Raw genomic sequence first — 13,523 nt, forward strand, 5'->3', positions numbered from 1 at the left:
CAATCGCTTACTCCACCAGGTCCCTTCATCTTCATGCCGAATCAAAGATGGGATAAGCTGTCAATTAGAAAGAGTTTAAATGAAAACAGGGTCAAGATTATTTCTTAAGTGAATTAGCATAACACTGGAATGATGATTATGCTAATCTTACTCAAACCCAAATCCTACCAATTCATTTACAGCAGAGAGTTGTCTCCCCTACAGGTCCGTCACCCATGTTGCACCGATACTCAAGCATTGTGATCAGCCTGTCACCTTGTACTTACAAACAGTGAGTGAGTGAGTTTAGTTTTCCGTTGCTTTTAACAATATTCCAGCAATATCACAGCAGGAGACACCAGAAATGGGCGTCACACATTCTACCCATGTGGGGAATCAAACCCCGGTCTTTGGTGTGATGAGCGAACCCTTTAACCACTAGGCTACCCCTAGGCTGGCTGGCTGGGCTGATGTGGACCAATTCTAACTACAAATTCCCAAGGTGGATAACTTATTCATTGATTTGTTCTGAACTAGCTATCGGTCAAAACATACAGCTGTACTGACTCATCTTGTCAAAGTTACATCTTGATGCTGAGGTAATAATATGATAAAAGACAATATGTCATTTGACAAACTGTATTCCATTATTCAAAGAAAACACTCTACACCCATCAAGTGAGTGAAAATAGTTTTACATCGCTTTTAGCAATATTCCAGCAATATCACGTAGGGGACACCAGAAATAGGATTCACAAATTACTCCCATCAAAATATATTAAATGATTTTCAGAAACCATCTGAACACATTTAAAATTTATGCAGTCAGAACATTATACAAGAAAAATATTTTTCCTACATATATAAATGTAATGTGATTTGATTGATAACCCCAAAGTGCTATGACTGTTGTAAGCACACTTTGTGGAAAGTGCCCTGGTAAATGGATTTTCCATCTCGGCTGCTGCAACCTCAGCTGAATCAGAATGAATGAGTTTAGTTTTACGCCACTATTAGTAACATCCCAGCAATATCACGGCAGGGGACACGAAATGGGCTTCACACATTGTACCCATGTAGGAACATGAACCTGGGTCTTCGGCGTGATGAGTGGACGCTCTAACCATTAGGCTATCCTGCTGCCCCAAATTGAATGATGACCCCAAAGTTCTATGATTGTAGGTCTATGTATGACGATACTGCTAAGATCACTGTGTGCAGCAGGTTCTGATAACCATGGTAGAAGGATTTTCGATCTTTGCTGCTGAAACCTCAGCTTTAAATCAGATACCGAAAACAAAGAGCTCAAGGGAATGATTGAATAAGTATGGCTTTACACCGCTTTTGGCCATATTCCAGCAATATCACGGCAGGGGGAATCAGAAACGGTCTTCACACATTCTACCCATGTGGGGGCTCGAACCCGGGTCTTCAGCGTGACTGACTGACTGACTGAGTTTGGTTTTACGCCGCTTTTAGCAATATTCCAGCAATATCACGGAGGGGGACACCAGAAATGGGCTTCACACATTGTACCCACATGGGGATTCGAACCCGGGTCTTCAGCATGAAGAGCGAACGCTTTAACCACTAGGCTACCCCACCGCCCTCTTCAGCGTGATGAGTGAACACTTTAACCACTTGGTTACCCTACCACCCTCTAGGGAATATGTCGAATAAATAACACAGATCTCTCCCATTGTCTTCATCCCAAACGTGAGCACTGAAACATGGCTTCACATCCAGATTCGGGCACTATTGAGTTTGGTCAGCAATTCACATCCAGATTCAGCACAGCTTGTCCTTGAAGTCTTAAACATATACCACATCTACATCCTCCTAAAACACCAATCGTTGCCAAACAGATCAACTTCTTCAAGTGTGTGACACTGTTACTATACAAAACAACCCTAGTAATTGCCAGCTAAGGGGTCAGTTTCAGCTCCAGTGAACTAAAAATGGCAGTTTTCTTTAGCATGATCATCACTTATTAACCACATACAAAAAATTGATGGATTTCAATTTTTTTAAAAACACAAAAAAACATTTGCTACTTGCAGCAGTTAGAAACAGATTTCTCTTGGTTTTCTTTGCATGAGGACTTCACAGACCTATTTTATATTTTATGGATAAGTCTTCAGTAAATTTGTGAGAATACATTGTAATTTTTAGTTTAATTTATATTTGCTTGATTAATTTTGTTTGAAAATAAAATAGAATAAACTTGCAAAATTTATACATAATTTTGTGTCATCTCCCTTTTTTATTTGTTGGTAAGGAGGATCAAGGAACCGTGGGGATTAATTACTCCAGCCTTCACGGAACTATGACAATAATAGTTTCAATATTTTCTTAACTAATGTCTGAGGATGCATTCCATAGTCACAATCACGTTTTCTGCCATCAACCTTGTTCTGTCATGTTCTTGTTAAACACAACTGTCCACTTCTCTTCCACCAATATTGCTGTACGTGTCAAGATGTAATAATAAATGACTGTTATGAATAGTTGTCCATTTTCCATTTTTCCATTTTCCCAGTAGGACTCCAAGAGAAAGTTAGTCTATTATTTTCCTCTCAAAATGTTATCCCATCCTTAGATCCCATAGATGTATTCCAATATGCTTTAATAACAATACACACTCTTCATATAATCCAATCCTGTGGTGCCATTCTTCAACAGGTGCACTCGCAGCCTCAGATCAGGAGCTTGAAAGTCAGGCTGATTTCACATCTAGACAGAATGACATATTGAGCGTTAGTGACGATGCAGTCGGTATGAGGGCTAGAGTATGTGATGCACACCCACATAGACAGCTGCATCATGCTACGTAGCTGTATTCGTCTGTAGTGTTAGCTGTCCTTTCGAGGTACTGTTTGTCTATGAGAGTCTCTATACACTTCTTGATCATGCTGATGCTGGGGTTGAAGCGGGACCGCGACTGGCTGATCACCTGCACAAAAAGAAATCAGGGCTGGAGTGACAGTGAGTTGGGGGGGTGAGCAAGTGTGGAGGGGTGGTTGTGTTGCTGAGTAAGTGGTTGAGTTAGTGTTGAGGTGAGGTGAAATTGGGTTTTACGTCGTGCTTGAGAATATTTCGCTCATATGACGACGTGCATGCGTGTGTATGTGTATGTGCGGCTGCTTGTACTAGCCCAGACTGAAGCTGGTTTTATAGTGCTAGCCCACTGAGATACCATGCCACAGTGAAGCATGAATACCCCACTCAGACACATTATACTGACTCCGAGCCGACCAGTCCTTGTTGTACCCATTAATGCCGGGCGCCAGACAGGGACCAACAAGTACCAAATTTTTGCGTCTTTTGGTATGGCGGTCGAGGATCGAACCAGCGACCTTCCATTCTCGGTAGGATGCTCTAACCACTACACCACTGGCGGTCAGTTGCGGGGAACACCAGAAATGGGTTTCACACATTGTACCCATGTGGGGAATCGAACCAGGGTCTTCGGCGTGATGAGCCAACGCTTTAACCACTAGGCTACCCCACCGCCCAGTTAGTGTAGAATGTGTAGATTGGTAACTGAGTGAGGGATTGATAAAGTATGGATGGGTGGTTGAGTGAGGGATTGATAGAGTGTGGATGGGTGGTTGGGTGAGGGATTGATAAAGTGTGGATGGGTGGTTGAGTGAGGGAGTGATAGAGTGTGGATGGGTGTTGGGTGAGGGAGTGATAGAGTGTGGGTGGGTGGTTGGGTGAGGGAGTGATAGAGTGTGGATGGGTTGTTGGGTGAGGGATTGATAAAGTGTGGATGGGTGGTTGGGTGAGGGAGTGATAGAGTGTGGATGGGTGGTTGGGTGAGGGAGTGATAGAAGTGTGGGTGGGTGGTTGAGTGAGGGATTGATAAAGTGTGGATGGGTGGTTGGGTGAGGGATTGATAAAGTATGGATGGGTGGTTGGGTGAGGGAGTTGATAAAGGAGAGGGTGTGGGTGTGTGGTTGAGCGAGGGATTGATAAGTGTGGATGGGTGGTTGGGTGAGGGATTGAAAAAGTATGGATGGGTGGTTGGGTGAGGGATTGAGAAAGTATGGATGGGTGGTTGGGTGAGGGATTGATAAAGTATGGATGGGTGGTTGGGTTAGGGATTGATAAAGTATGGATGGGTGGTTGGGTGAGGGATTGATAAAGTATGGATGGGGGGTTGAGTGAGGGATTGATAGAGTGTGGATGGGTGGTAGAGTGAGGGATTGATAAAAAGTGTGAATGGGTGGTTGGTGAGGGATTGATAAAGAGTATGGGTGGGTGGTTGAGTGAGGGTTGATAGAAGTGTGGGTGGGTGGTTGGTGAGGGATTGATAAAGTGTGGATGGGTGGTTGGGTGAGGGATTGATGATAGAGTGTGGATTGGTGGTTGGATGAGAGGATTGATGATAAAGTATGGGTGGATTGGTGGTTAGTGAGGGATTGATAAAGTGTGGGTGGGTGGTTGAGTGAGGGATTGATAAAGTGTGGATGGGTGGTTGGGTGAGGGATTGATAAAGTATGGATGGGTGGTTGGGTGAGGGATTGATAGAGTGTGGGTGGGTGGTTGAGCGAGGGATTGATAGAGTGTGGATGGGTGGTTGAGTGACGGATTGATAAAGTGTGAATGGGTGGTTGGGTGAGAGATTGATAGGTGTCCATTGGTGGTTGAATGGGTGGTTGAGTGTGGCCAGGATTGATAAAGTCAGAGTGTGGATGGGTGGTTGGGTGAGATTGATAAGAAGTGTGGATGGGTGGTTGGGTGAGTTGGTGATTGATAGAGTGTGGATGGGTGGTTGGTGAAAGTGGATTGAGGGAGTATGGGTGGTGGTTGAGGAGCGAGGGATTGATAGAGTGTGGTCAGAGAGGGTGGTTGGAGTGAGGGATTGATAGAGTGTGGGTGGGTGGTTGGCAGCGAGGATTGATAAAAGTGTGGATGGGTGGTTGGGTGAGCAGATTGATAGAGTGGGGATGGGTGGTTGGGTGAGGAAGTTGATAAAGTGTGTGAATGGGTGGTTGAGTGAGGATTGATAGAAGTGTAGATGGGTTGAGTGGAGTGTGGATTGTAGGAATGATTGAGTATTGGTGGCTGAGTGGGTGTGTGGGATAGTGGTAGAAGTGGAGTCAGAGATTGTGTGTGGGATGGTGGTACAGTGGAGTCCAGGGGTGTTGTGGGATGGTGGCGTGAGTGAGTCAAGGGTGTGTGGGATGGTGGTAGAAAGTGAGTCAGAGGGTGTGTGGGATGGTGGTAGAGTGAGGAGTCCAGAGGGTGTGTGGGTTGTATGGTAGAGAGTGAGTCAGAGGGTGTGTGGGATGGTGGTAGAAGTGAGTCAGAGGGGTGTGTGGGTTGGTGGTAGAGTGGAGTCAGAGGGTGTGTGGGATGGGTGGTAGAAGTGAGTCAGAGAGTCAAGAAGGTGTGTGTGGGTTGGTGGTAGAAAGTGAGTCAGAGAGGGTGTGTGGGTTGGTGGTAGAGTGAGTCAGAGTCAGAGGTGTGTGGGATTGGTGGTAGAGTGAGTCAGAGGTGTGTGGGGTTTGGTGGTAGAGTGAGTCAGGGGTGTGTGGGATGGTGGTAGAGAGTGAGTCAGAGGTGTGTGGGATGGTGGTAGAAGTGAGTCAGAGGTGAGTGTGCAAGTGTGAGATATAGTAAGGTTAGAGGGTTTCCAAGATATTCAGGAATATCACATCACGTTATCTTTACAGTGGAAAACTCACATGATAAAGTCCTCAGAACTTAAACAACATTACAGAACTCACTAGAAAGTGGAGTTTTTATGCAAGAATAACTTCTGAGCAATATTTTTCTATTAAATCTAATTCATATATCAAATTTAAACTCATGACAATTGGGTTGAGAACTTTGAGAACAAAACTATGGACAGCGAGTTGCAGTGTGTAAACTATTGTACCACTAAGTCCCTAATAATATGAAACATCTAAGCAAGATTACACTTCATGTCAACATTCCCTATTCCCCAAGCTTCTTACCTCCTGTATAGAGAAGATTATGTTTGAGAACCTTTCTAAGCCTTCATGATGCAGGACAATGCATGCTTGCACATACATCTTCGATCTTAGGTCCACGGCCGAGAGTGGAGTCAGTTCTACTTCCTGTGGTCCAAAACCAAACACAGTGCAGTCACATTGACAACACAGTGAGACAGTTTAATGTAACACTCTCACAATATCAGAAGAATAGCATCTGGTGAAATCAAAGTGCAAAATATCCTACTGAATGATGCATGGGTTCTTAGGTCAATCAGACTTTTAGCTTTTAGAAATGATTTGGGTTTAGCAATTCTTTGGCCCTCTAGGCCCGTTCCCTAAAGCTATCGTGGCCTACGACTGTAAATGAAGTCTATGTTACAGTGTAGGAGTTATGACAGTGGTAGCACTATGATGATAGCTTTGTGGCAGGGCCTATTTAGAAAATTACAATCTGAGCACAGTCAATCGATACAGTTATAGCCCATGACAATACATAGTCACACCCAATGACAATACATAGTCACACCCCATGACAATACATAGTCACACCCAATGACAATACATAGTCACACCCAATGACAATACATAGTCACAGCCTATGACAATACATAGTCACACCCCATGACGATACATAGTCACACGCCATGACAATACATAGTCACACCATATGACAATACATAGTCACACCCCATGACAATACATAGTCACACCCCATGACAATTCATAGTCACACCCTATGACAATACATAGTCACACCATATGACAATACATAGTCACACCCCATGACAATACATAGTCACACCCCATGACGATACATAGTCACCCCATGACAATACAGTCACACCCCATGACAATACATAGTCACACCCCATGACAATACATAGTCACACCCCATGACAATACACAGTCACACCCCATGACAATACATAGTCACACCTCATGACAATTCATAGTCACACCCCATGACAATACATAGCACCTCGTAACAATGCCGAATCACAACCCATAACAATACACAATCACATGCGTGTCAATATACAATCATGCTCCATGACAATACATACTAGCACTCCATGACAATACCGAATCACAACCCATGACAAACCACCATCACACCCCATGGCAAAACACATACACACCCCAGGTCAAAATACAATCAAAACCCATGACAATACACAATCACAACCCATGACAATGCATGAAATCATACCCAATGACAATGCACAATCACACATTATGAGTGAGTGAGGTGTGTTTTACGCTTCCATACTCAGCAATATTCCAGCTATATATCCATCCCATGTCAATGCACAGTACTGACTCAGTTACAACAGTCATGCTCAAAGTCAATACACAATCAAAGCCCACATCCCATAACAGTACACAGTCATATCGCTGTATCAGTACACCTTCACTGACAACATACTTTCATAACGGCAACATACCTGTGGAGAATCTCGCTGCACAGCAGCTGTGATCTTGAACTTGGTTCTTTTGTTGTTGTAAGCTAAGGATTTAACTTCGAGAATTAAGCTCTGGTGTAATTTCACCCTGTAAAATGAGTGAGTGAATGAGTTTAGTTTTACGCTGCTTTTAGCAATATTCTAGCAAGATCACGGCAGGGGACACCAGAAATGGGCTTCACACATTGTACCTATGTGGGGAATGCTTTAACCACTAGGCTACCGCGCCGGCCCTGTAACATGAGATCATGGTGCCAGATGATCCAGAGTCAGGCGACCGCCTCCGTGGTGTAGTGGTTAGAGTCCGTCCGGTCGAGCGGAAGGTCATGAGTTTGATCCCCGGCCGCGTCATACCAAAAGACGTTAAAATTTGGTACTTGTTGGTCCCTGCCTGGTGCTCGGCATTATGGGTACAACAAGGACTGGTCAGCTCGGAGTCAGTATAATGTGTCTGAGTGGGGTATTCATGCTTCACTGTGGCATGGTATCTCAGTGGGCTAGCACTATAAAACCAGCTTAAGTCTGGGCTAGTACAAGCAGCCGCGCATCCACATACACATGCATGCACGTCATCATATGAGCGAAATATTCTCAAGCACGACGTTACACCCAATTTCACCTCACCTCACCTCCAGAGTCAGGCAGCTAATCACCAGCACACAAAGTCAATTATCTAACTCACTGAGCTTTTAATAACATTATTAGATAAAACAACTGGAACACTGAGTGAGTTTTGTTTTATGCTGCACTCAGCAATGTTCCATCTGCATGGTGGCGGTCTGTAAATTATCAAGTCTGGACCAGACAATCCAGTGATGAGCATTGATCTACCCAATTGGACAACTGAAAAGAACAACTTACTTCATGTGAGATTATTTTGGTATCTATAAGTGACTGCAGTTGTTTGACCAGCTCCCTTTCAGGCAGTGTTGTGTGTTTCTGTATAAAGCTAAATGCAAGCTTCTCCACATTGTCGCCACTATTAAACAGCAGCAGGATCCCCATGTGGAAAGTCCCCATCGTCACGAAGTACGTCTTCTTCAGATAGTTAAACTTCATTTCAACTGGAACAAACATAAAAGTGATAGCTATATCTATATACAGTGGAAACCTGATAAGTAAAATTTCAAGGGACTCGCCAAAATTGTTTACTTATCAGGTATTTTACTTATCCAAACTTATAAAAACCAGCAAATGACAACCATATGCATGTATATGTATGCATATGTAACAATGAACAACTTATCAGGGCTGGCCTCCAGTTGTCAGTGTTTTGTCAACTGCTTGCTGCCAGCGAGCTGTAAGTAGGATGTTTGTTTGACTGGAGACTGACACGACTGCCCCTCATGTCGGATTATGTGGCGATCGCTAATTTAGTTATCCGGTCTCTTTTGTTAAGTAATTTACTTCCAGGGACCGTGAGAAGATGTTTAATTAAGCGGTATTGTTTACTTATCCGAGTTTAGTTAACCGGACTCTAATAGTGATAATTAATGAAGAAATTTGCCGGGACCAAAGAAAAGTGTTTACTTATCAGGTCTGTTTAGTTAAGCGGTCTTTACTTAGGGGGTTTCCACTGTATATATACTCCCAGGCCAAATGTAGAGATGGCATCAAAATCAGGTAATATAATACACCCAGCCTTATTTCCCATACTGCACACATCTTGACAATGTTGAACACCAGTGCTTGTCACCGTCCATTAGTCCATGTGGTTAATACTCATACAGTTGGTCTATGAACATGTGGACAGTTTCAACAGTGGGGTAAACCTTGTTTGGTTTTAGTAAACTGATACATTATGTGGCTAGTTCCATATCAACTAGAATTTCTGGAGGGTAGGTGGTGTCCTACTAATCACTGGATAACAATGGATAACAGTGTTACTGCTGAGATCCTAGGGACTTTCCTAGCATTTGGCCTAGGACAATACAAGAATAAACACGGTAATGTGAAGCCTGAAACTGAAAATGTTTGCTTTGTTTGATGTTCAGAAATCAGAATAGGGCCTGTTAGTCTCGCGAGGTGCTACTTCTGGTACTAAGCTGGTTCCCGGCTCCCTTTGCAGGTGCCAGCTTACGATATGCCAGACAGGGCCCAGCTTACTTCCGGTACCAGATTTTGGTGACAAGCGTATATTCAAGAACCAGTTCTTGTTCCAAATTGTGCAACCGCCAAATAGGACTTGACTAGACCGTACCAAGTGTACAACCATGCTTGGCTGTCACAGCTGATGATAGCTGTAATAGTAATTTGGAGATGGTTAGATTGGTAATTTGTTATTCCTGCAAGGACTATCGGTTCCTCACTGTCAACTGACAACCATGAGACCATTCCAATAGGTGTGAAACGTTGTTAGTGACCTGAAGTACTGAGGTCTAGTGAAGTGTCGTGACCTACTTACGGGCCCTATTGTGTGGAGTCTTGATGGAGACACAGATGGGGGTCATCCTTTTAAAGGTAAAACTTTTGTCAGAAATATAGAAAAATACAAAGCTCACCACAGAACATCCAAAGCAGCCTGTATAAACTCAAGTTCAAGAGGCAAGAAATTATTCTGAAAGAATTATGTAAATGTCTTACCATTACAAAAGCTGTGCATCCATGCTAACTTTCTCCCGCTGAAATTTTTGTTGTAGAATAATTCAAACTGCAATGCGAATATATACATTCAATACCTCTATTGAATTACAGTGTAAAATTATACAAACCTGTAGAGGGTTATGAATTCTTTGAAGAAAAAGTCCTCCTTGGGAGATTTACATATAAGCACTAAAATGTCCATTAGACACCCAAATTCGACAGTTGTAACTATATTTTCAATAAAATATTTACAAAACCCAAAACTCGATTTTTGTCTTGTGAGACCATTCCCACAGGGCCCCACCGAGCCCCCTACAGCCAAACCCAGGTAACTCTAGCCGTCTACCTGGGTACCTCACTTTTCATGCTGAGCGATTATCAGACAGAATGAGGAGGGCGGAGGGTCAGTGATACTCAAAGGAGGACTTTCTTCAAAGAATTCATAACCTCTACGGGTTTGTATGTTCTTTCAGAAAAGTCCTCTTTGGGGTTTTATATAAGCATAAGACAGACTCCCAAAGATATTTGAGGACGTAGTGGCATTCCATCTGTCTGGTAACAACTAAACCAGCGATTGGTGAAATCTACAAAGCGATACGGAATAGAAAAACCCACACTTACCGGAGCCACTTGACCGCTGATGTCAATCAGGCGTGCGATAGGAGCAGGAAATAGAGAGCCCAAGCTAATGCGTCCAGCTGGCTCAAAATCAGGTATGACATAAAACCCCGCCCCAACCATTACAATGGAAAGGGAATGTATGGGGACATGCGAAAACAACTCCCAACCTTAATAGCCCGAACCAGAAGCGCATTGCGGAGGTATAAAGGAAGGGAAAGCGAAAAGCAGAATGAAGGGCTGTTCTGCCGACTCCAAGAGCGACAGAACCAATCTCTCAATGAGCAGTGCAGCTGTGTATTGTCAACAAAGCGGCATCTGCCCTACCAATCTGCCTTCAACCTCCAGGAAGGTAAACCTTAACATTGTAATCCGAACATTCACGGAAACAAGCCAATGAGATAAAGTCAGCGCTGCTTGGAGACTCCCCGGTCTTCCGCCACCAAACAGAACACATGTGGGTACCCCATCCCCGGATCCCTTTCGTTCTTTCGTTATAGTCACTCAACGGATGAGCAATGAAAGATGGGTCCCCGGTGTGGAAGGCTGGGTAAGGGGTGGAAGTTCAATATGAGCGGTCGCGTGGAAAGCAAGAATCGAACTGAGTGTGGTAGCGGGTATCCGGGCCGAACTCTGGACATGATCAGTATAAATACTGTCAGTGTCGGTCAGTGGGTATCGCATGGATGTACCGACCCTTCTACCAGAGCTCACCACCACAAAGTAAAGCCATCTTCCACGTCAACAAGTGAAGTGGAGAGAGACAATATACTTGAAAAGTCAGGGCCAGACAGCCAATTGAGAATAATTGGCAATTTCAAGGTGGGCACCGATTCGCGCGAAGGCGGTGGAACCCTGTTCATGCCAGCTTCTGGCTGTATGGAGAGAGGGTGCTGCCAGGCAGAGCACCATCGAAGCGAGGTGTGAAAGCGTGGAAATAGCCACATGGAGTACCGAGGGAATGGTGGAGTCGTCATAAGGCTCTCCAGCAAAGCGAGGTTATAGTAACTCCAATATCCGAACTAAATCCGCCAGAACAGGGATTCTGAAATCCCCTATCTGCACCAGCTTCCCCAGCTGATCAACACACTGAGCGGTCGGCTAGAATTGTGTCTGCAGCGGCTGCAGGAATTCCGCGACATGTCTGGGGATTGAGCCTGACAGTGGCCAAACCCAGAAGAATCAAAAGGATTAGGGTGTGGCACCCGTTCAAGTTAGAATGTCTGGCGAAAAGGTCATTCGGTCCATCGGTGTCGCCGGGATCGAACCTGACTACTGTCAATTCCAGCACATTGATGTGCAGGTTGTGACTTCGTTGTCAAGAGACCACAGGTCGCCCAGAACATCGCCCCAATCCGGCAGGGATGTATCCGGGTTGACTGAGAGTGACGGTGTCTCCAGGGGGAGTCCCTTGGAGAGACGCCTGACGTTTGTCCATCTGACTGCGTGAGGTTGACAATTCGGCACAGTTCCGTAAGAGTGACCAACACTGATCGGTGAGGTTCCCCAGACTCAATTGTTATTCTAAAACCCCGATGAGCCAGTCGCCAGGGTAGTACGGTGACAACACCGACACACACCCTTGGCTGTAACAAACCTCAATTTAGGAACACCCTTGCGCCATAATGTTGCAAAGGGGAGCACTGCGAAACTGGTAGCACATCCCGTCGAAGAAGAACCGAAGGTAAATCTTGAAATCAGGGTGCAATAGACAAGGAATAGACAGATGAGATCACCGAGCGCGGTGTCTCCATCTTGAAGGACAGTACCTCTATTAACTTGTTCAGCTCTTAGATGAGAATGGGTCTGAAAATTCCGTTCTGAATGGCAGCAAGGAAATTAATGGAGTCAAACCCCACATTTTCCTGACCATTGGAAACCACCTCGATGGTTGCCTTGCCCAGCAGAGACTGGATCTCGACATGGAGTATTTTCGCCGTCTCGCTGGAAGCCGACACTTGCGTGTGTCACACTTCTACCAGGGTTTGTAGCAGAATACAGTAAACCCCTGCAGTCGGCAACATAACGTTTGCCGGTGCCTGGGCACCTGAGGGATTAACGAGAAACTCGACAGACTTCCGTATTCCTCGAAACAGTCCCAGGCGCCATAGGCCCATAACTGTACACATCATTTGGCTGGCACAGCTACAATGCAGTCCCTAGCCAGATAACAGCTGACCTTCGTCAGATGCCGCCCAGAGTCGCCGATGAAAAATCACCGGCGCTCTTTCCCTTCCACCAGCCCTCAGCAGAGCTGAGAGATAACGCCGAGTGGAGCATACAGCTCGTTGAGCTATTAAGGGGAAACAACGGCAGACTGACGTTAGAGTGTGAGGCCTTGTCCCGGATGCCTTGCTGGAAGCAGGCTTCCCTTCGGGAGGCGAACTCTAACGGTTCAGGTATTCGACACGGACAAAACCTGAGGCAACACAGCCGCGATTCTATCTCGCACTTGCCTCAGGAACGAACCTACTCAGTGTTAAGTTCAAAGTAGCGAAAAGAGCCGAAGCCCAAATCGACTTGTCCAATGTATGAGCCCGGTTCCGAGGCACATGGCAGTAGCCTGATAAATCAGGGTATCCCAAGCACTCAGACAGACCTCGGAGCGTCGAGGCGACCGACATACTTGATAGCTTCTTGGTCAAGGCGTCGATAGACATCAGGCCGAGACCTGAACTACACCGCCCGCCGAAAGCAATTGCCCTACCAGTGCCGGCCCGGTCGGTGCGCTACTCACGGGTTCAGAGCATCCGTTGGAGCCAAAGCTCGGCGGTTCTAGACCGAACGTAGGAGTAGCCTGATAAATCAGGGTTCCCCCCATACTGTCTCCAAATGCGCACTGAGCATATAGTCAAACATAGCCTATAGCGCTATATAAATACTCCATACATATACAAGTATAATATATATATAA

At 45.1% G+C, this 13,523-nt stretch overlaps 1 protein-coding gene and 1 long non-coding RNA gene across 2 annotated transcripts; both read right to left on the reverse strand.

Annotated features, from left to right (window-relative positions):
• Positions 1 to 1,945: 1,945 nt before the first annotated feature.
• On the reverse strand, positions 1,946 to 5,991 carry LOC124270400. The gene is made up of 2 exons (XR_006896751.1): positions 5,946 to 5,991; positions 1,946 to 2,932 (listed from the first exon to the last, which is right to left on the reverse strand). It is a non-coding gene; the product is annotated as an uncharacterized LOC124270400 (long non-coding RNA).
• Positions 5,992 to 7,460: 1,469 nt separating this feature from the next.
• Positions 7,461 to 10,732, reverse strand: LOC124270403 (cullin-2-like). The gene is made up of 4 exons (XM_046705445.1): positions 10,613 to 10,732; positions 9,992 to 10,058; positions 8,270 to 8,472; positions 7,461 to 7,496 (listed from the first exon to the last, which is right to left on the reverse strand). Exons 1-4 carry the CDS (start codon positions 10,730 to 10,732, stop codon positions 7,461 to 7,463), a joined length of 426 nt encoding a protein of 141 aa, XP_046561401.1.
• Positions 10,733 to 13,523: the final 2,791 nt, after the last annotated feature.

This window comes from Haliotis rubra, unplaced genomic scaffold (assembly GCF_003918875.1).
Source record: "Haliotis rubra isolate DU_JTF1 unplaced genomic scaffold, ASM391887v1 Scf1513, whole genome shotgun sequence".
In the NCBI taxonomy this organism is placed as follows: Eukaryota; Metazoa; Mollusca; class Gastropoda; order Lepetellida; family Haliotidae; genus Haliotis; species Haliotis rubra.